This window comes from Rhinolophus sinicus, chromosome 1 (assembly GCF_057876585.1).
Source record: "Rhinolophus sinicus isolate RSI-liver-muscle chromosome 1, RSI-T2T, whole genome shotgun sequence".
NCBI lineage: Eukaryota > Metazoa > Chordata > Mammalia > Chiroptera > Rhinolophidae > Rhinolophus > Rhinolophus sinicus.
Genome location: NC_142501.1, coordinates 155,188,823 through 155,195,289, shown reverse-complemented (window position 1 = coordinate 155,195,289; position 6,467 = coordinate 155,188,823). Strand labels below are relative to the sequence as shown.

The following is a 6,467-nucleotide window of genomic DNA, read 5'->3' as shown; positions in this document are numbered from 1 at the left end:
AAAGCTGCGGGAAACTCAAATGTCTTCTTAAATGGCCCATACATGGACACACTCACTTGCAGGCACTCACCTTGGTCTCTGGCGGAGGGACCATGACTTGGTATGCCTCGGAGACATACGGGAAGAGGCACACTGAAGTGTGTGGCTTTGGTGGGAGGACTGGCGGACAATCAGCATTTTCCCAGTTAGAGGTCCTCCTTCCGTGCAGCAGGCAGGGCAGGTAGGTGCCATCTTGCCTATGTTAAACCCGCCTCCCACAGGCCAAATTTAAATTTGATTGGCCTAGTGAGCTCTGCTGCTCCGCCCAGCTCACTCAGCTGAAATCCTGCCCCACCTGGCTCAGGCACCAGTGGAAGCACTTTCTCAATGAGCAGCCAGCCCTGCCCACATTGAACTCTTTCTTGGATTGTACACATTACATATCTGCAGTTCTTTATATATCACTTTTACTTCAATAAAGCTGTTTTTAAAAAAATGGTGAAAATGAGGAAAAAATAATTTGAAGATGATAGGAAGGAAAAGTACTAATTTAATTTAATGAAATATGACTATTTTTGTGTATTTCTGGAGTGTTTAAAATTGCTCCTCATGCAGGTTTTGTATATTTCTTGGTAAATTTATCCCTAGTAATTTTATCTGTTTTTGTTAGTATTATAAACGGCTTTTTCATTTCATTGTTTCATTCATTTAAAATGTTCGTTAAACATTTCATTGTTTGTTCTACTGCCTATTGTTTGTATACATAAGGTTAAACTTACATTTCAATTTATGTTTTATGTCTTGCGATTTCCTACACTCTCTTGTACATTGTAATAGTTTTCCAAATAGTTTTCCAAACAGCAGTTTATATGAACATGAAGATAGATTACCTCTTCCTTTACAACTGGTTACCTTCTCTTGTCTAATTTATTGTCTATTTCTCCAAACATGTGTTTCATATATTGAATGAGTTTATTACCTAGATACATTATGACAAATAATTTATAGATTAATGAAAATCAAACTCAGCATACACACTAACTACCGCATACAAATTGGCTTCACGACTCATTTTATTTAGCTGATAGGTAAATTATATTAGCAATTCAAAGATGGAGAAATTACTGTATAAAATATATGCTGATTTTTTTTTTTAAATCTAGATTGAACCTGAACTCCACAAACTGATCAAGAATATTTGTAGTCAGGTGTATGCAGTGTAAATGGACTTGAACTTGAAGAGCTGTGTGGTGCTTCCAAAGATTTCTTTCGTTTCCTCTCTATTACCATCACACAAAGTGCATCCTTAAGGGACTAATCCCTACTTAAAATCTGCGTGAAATTATTGCTACATTTGTTTACCAATTAAAACAATAAATGGTCATGTTCTATTCCAATAATTAGTTATTAGTAAATATGACATATTTGGAACTCTATGACAAAAGACCTACTCAATTAACTTTTTTCTCTTTCAAGATGGTTGCACAGAGAAACATAATGGTAATTAGTATTCCCAAAGGTGTTGCATAATGAAAGTGTGAAGCTTTAAAACATTTAAGAATCTAAATTAGTACCTTCTTTTTTTATATATAAATGTAAAGATCAATAAACCACTAGGATTTTTCAGATATATCTTCATTATACAGAACAATTCAGCTCTGCTGTAGTTCATACATTTGAATTAACATAACCAACTCTCATCATTGTAGGACTCAGAAAAACAACAGACATTTCAATTAAAAAATACATATATTTTATAATTAATAAATTTACATTGCATGAATTTAAAAGATATTAATTTTACATACTTCTTAATAATAACCCAAGATTATTAATAATTACCTGTCATTGTTTCAGAAACATGTGAATATACTTGGTTGGTAGAAGTGGTGGAAAACATTAACAAAGGCAATATTCAAAGCAAATAGTTGCCAGGGAACCAATAAAAGAATATACCTTTAACAAAGGTTAATCTGCTTACTAATGTAATGTATGAGGAATGCTGAGAGTAAACAAGTCTGTGTAATCTTTTCTCAACTTAAGATCATATTTCTCTTCATGTCACACTTACCCAACTACGCGTTATTTAAGTTCAGCTTCCTAATAGCAAGTTATTGCTATTAAAGTTCCAGCTGGAAACTTCAGGTAAGATATTTAAGGCAATATATAAGCTATATAAAACCAGTAAATAGTGTGGACTTTATTTTATATTTTACATTTGGATTTATTTTATATTTTCCTCTAGAAACAATATCAACCATTATAAGCTTGTGGATTAACTTTTGTTTTCTTTTTTCACTTCCCTTTGAAGAATTTTTCAGTTCTGTTTTGAAATAATTTGAAGGTTTCCCCACCCACCCCAGGTGTTACACTTTAGAATAATTATATAGATATAAAGGAAATGCATTATAGAGCAATAAATTGAGAGTTTTATCTAAGTGTGAGTTTGTTGGCCTCTTTAAAAGTTCCTCTATTGCCTCTAGTTCCTACCAGTGGAGAGTTCATTTGTTCCTTCATTAGGCACACATAAAGTAACAAATAAAATTTATACAAATGTATGGTGAAGGCAAAAATGATTCTTATAAGTGACCACAATGGTCTTCAAAGCAGCAAGTGTACAAGGATCAAAATGTGATCCTTTGGTAGGTATTTTATTTTCTTAATATTTTATAATGGATTATTTATTTATGTATTGTAAATTTATATCATATATACATATATATAGCAAATAAGTTTTATGCAAAATCAAATTTATTTATTAAAAAAGAAGAAATTTAAAGTTTCTCAAGAAAATCCTGTTGTAAAAGCAATAACCAATTGTCGTAATATAAATATCATGCTTGCTTCCTTTTTGTGCAATTAATTAAAGCACATCTTTTATTCCCATCTATGATAAAAATATTTGTATATACTAGCTTCTTTTTAAATATATTAATTTTTGTTTGAACAAGCCTGAATTCACTAATATTTTAATCATGTTTTTAGTATAATCTCTCCCCAAAATTCTGGAAATAGACTAGCTTTTCCATGATCTTAAAATCAGAATAATTAAAATCACAAGTGTAGACACTCATTTTGGAAAAAAATTTTTACAATCTCTAAACCTTTACAGTCAATATAATATCATTTAGTTTTATATTAAATTTAGGAACACAAACAAATCTAGAATTTAGCCTAAATAGTTTGAGAAATCTCTTGATACCAGTCATATTACTGTGTTGTGAAGCTGCAACTGGTGTGTTGAATTGAGAATACGCAGATTATGACCTGCTGAATGATGAGGCACAGCCCACTCACTCAGAATTGGCAGGTATCTCCCTCAGCATTTGAGCTCCCACTTTGGGGATGTGAAATACACTAGGTCTTTTTGATTGAAGGTGCAGTTTCAGTACACCCACACAAGGGAAACAGAGTCATAAGATTTATTACTTAAAGATCCCAGAAGTGAAGGGGTGCAACCGAGCCATGGGAAGGGCAGTCCTCCGTCCTGGTCAGGAGCCAGCAGGAGACAGAGAGCAGGCTAGCTAGCTTTTTGAGCAGCACTTCCATAGAAGCGTGCTTGACCTAGCAATTTTCTTTAAAGAGACCTCATTCACTAGTAAAATTACGCATTATCTCTTCCAGAGATACTTGTACAAGTTTATTTACTTGTAATTTTTTTCTCATTGATTCATTAAGATAAAATATTTTCCCAAACATATTATTAAAGTAGTAGTAAATGTTATACTTATTGTGTTTGTACTTCACATTTTAAGTATTCTCTTTGTAATAATCTTATTAGAAACTAGTAACTACTATACTGTTTAATTGTTGCTAATGACGTTATATAAAATGTATTTAGTACTGGAAAACCTACAGAGTTAGATCTCTATATCTCTGGTCCTATCTGAGTTTTCTGTACCCAGGCCTGAGTGTAGAGTTCAGAAATACAGTGACTTCAAGCAATCTAATAGTAAGAATTTAAGAATTATGAGATGCAGAGTTAGGATTGAAGGATTAAATTTAAGAAAAAGAATCATAACCAAAGGTAAAGCAACAGGTTGAGAAGTACAACATATGTTACTCCTAAACATGTAATTACCATAAAATATGGAGCTACTATGTCAAATATCATGTCATAAAAAGAAGGCTCTGAAGGGTATTTTTGGTTTGAATCCAAACTAAAAAATAATTTCTTTCTTTTTTGCTTGAAAAGCAGAGAAATTCATTTGTCTCATCTCCTCAAATCTTCTACATCAAGCTACGTCATGTTAATAAAGAACATTCTGCTGTTGTCTCTTCAGATAAGTCTCCTAGGAAACACTCTTGGTGGGAACATTCTGATTTGGCCAATGGAAGGTAGTCATTGGCTAAATATTAAGATAATTATAGATGAGTTGATTAAAAATGAGCATAATGTGACTGTCCTAGTTGCTTCTGGTGCACTTTTCATCACGCCCACCTATAACTCATCTCTGACATTTGAAACATACAAGGTGCCCTTTGGCAAAGAAAGAATAGAAGAAGTAATCAACAACTTTGTTTTGACATGGATGGAAAATAGACCATCTCCTTCAACCATTTGGAGATTTTATCAGGAGATCACCAAAGCCATCAAGGACTTCCACATGGTATCTAGAGAAATCTGTGATGGTGTCCTCAAAAGCCAAAAACTGATGGAGAAGCTGAACAAAAGCAAATTTGAGGTTCTGGTATCAGATCCAGTATTTCCGTGTGGTGATATAGTAGCTTTAAAACTGGGAATTCCATTTATATACTCCTTGAGGTTTTCTCCAGCATCAACAGTGGAAAAACACTGTGGGAAGGTACCATACCCTCCTTCCTATGTTCCTGCTATTTTATCAGAACTCACCGACCATATGTCTTTTACTGACAGAATAAGAAATTTCATCTCCTACCACCTACAGGACTACATCTTTAATACTCTTTGGAAATCATGGGATTCCTACTATAGTAAAGCTTTGGGTATGTAATATATATTTTTTTGTATTATTTGAATTTGAACAAACAGATTTATATCACCTCTTCTTTATTTCCCTATGCCTATTCTTTTTCAATTCTACACGTAGATTACTATCTATTGCTATCATTTGCTAGCAGGAAAGAACATAAAAGACAATATGCTTTGAAACTATAGTGTGTTGTTTTTCTAATTTTATGGATTTGAGGATACCAACCAAGTTTATTACACATAAGATATAGTTACAAATACCTTAATTAAAAATTAGGACTGGATTCTCATATATATATTGCATTGAAAATACAAATTGCCTAGAAACTTCAGGCGTGTGTGTGGAAAGCTGAAAGAGATTAAGCTTTCTACAAGCCCATTATTAATACTGACAAATGTGTGTGTGTTTAAAAACATGTTAAAAACATGTATATGGATCATCTCTGATCACTGCTCATAGATTTCCTGTTGTTTACTAGGCACTTCCTTGGATAGAGTGGGTACAACAAAGACTGAGATGAAGTTCCTGGCTTCAAGAATTTCAGAGTCAATCAGAGAACTTAGACATGAAAGGGAATAGTTACAATATGAATGATGTGGATAATAAAAATATGTACAAGGAACAGGGATAGTATAAAGAAGGTAGGCAGTATGTGACAGGAGAGAAAGGTATCCTGATAAACTTCAGAATCGAAGTGATGCACAAGGAAATTTTTAAACATAAGTGTGAATTTTCTTGCAAACTGGTGTGGAGAAAGGAACAGTATGCCCAATGTTGTGGAGTCTAGAAATAACACATGATGTTGGGTATTGCTGATAATTCAGCATGTATGAAGGTCAAAGTGTAAAGTGGGGAGGCATGGAAAAGAATGCTGGAGAGGTCAGGATTGCAAGAATGAACTAATTCAATGAATTTAAATATTTTAAAAACACCCTGTATGTCATGCTAAGCATCTTGGCTTGTATCTAATAAACAACTGGGAACAGTTTAAAGGAATGTATTATGACTAGATTGCATCTTATATAAAGCACACGGACAAATGTGGACCTAGAGTGGAGAAATGTCAGGCTGTAAGCTACTGCATCATTCCAGGAAAGATGTGGTAAAAGCATGTACTAGTGAAGTAGCTTATGAACTTAAAAACATAAAGCAGATGAGAATACATTGTAACACAATCAGGAGAGCAGGCTCTTGATAGACAATTTCTGCTTACACGTGTGACCATGAAGAAGTAATCAAGTTTCTTTGGACCTACACTTATTAATCCCATCTCTAACAAGGATACTGAAAGGACTAAATTAATTAACATATAAAAAGGTTTTAGAATAGTTTCTGGAAGATAGAAACTGTTCAATTAGTGTTAGTTGTTTATCAGGTAAAATAAAAGCTGATGACTAATTGGTGAGTGTTATAAGGGGTGAGAAAGAGATTAAACTGTTTCTTTTTTGATTGATATATGATTGACCTATAACATTAGTTTCAGATGTATAAGATAATGATTCGATATATGCAAAATGATCACTACAATAAGTCTAG

At 33.2% G+C, this 6,467-nt stretch overlaps 1 protein-coding gene across 1 annotated transcript in view; it reads left to right on the top strand.

The window, feature by feature from the left end:
* The first annotated feature begins 2,049 nt into the window (after nucleotides 1-2,049).
* Nucleotides 2,050-6,467, top strand: part of LOC109436818 (UDP-glucuronosyltransferase 2A1) — a 60,511-nt gene continuing 56,093 nt past the window's right edge. The window contains exons 1-2 of the mRNA XM_019715651.3: nucleotides 2,050-2,124; nucleotides 4,175-4,944. Coding sequence (XP_019571210.2) covers nucleotides 4,227-4,944 — 718 coding nt within the window. The 5' untranslated portion in view covers nucleotides 2,050-2,124; nucleotides 4,175-4,226. The remainder of the gene's footprint in view (nucleotides 2,125-4,174; nucleotides 4,945-6,467) is intronic.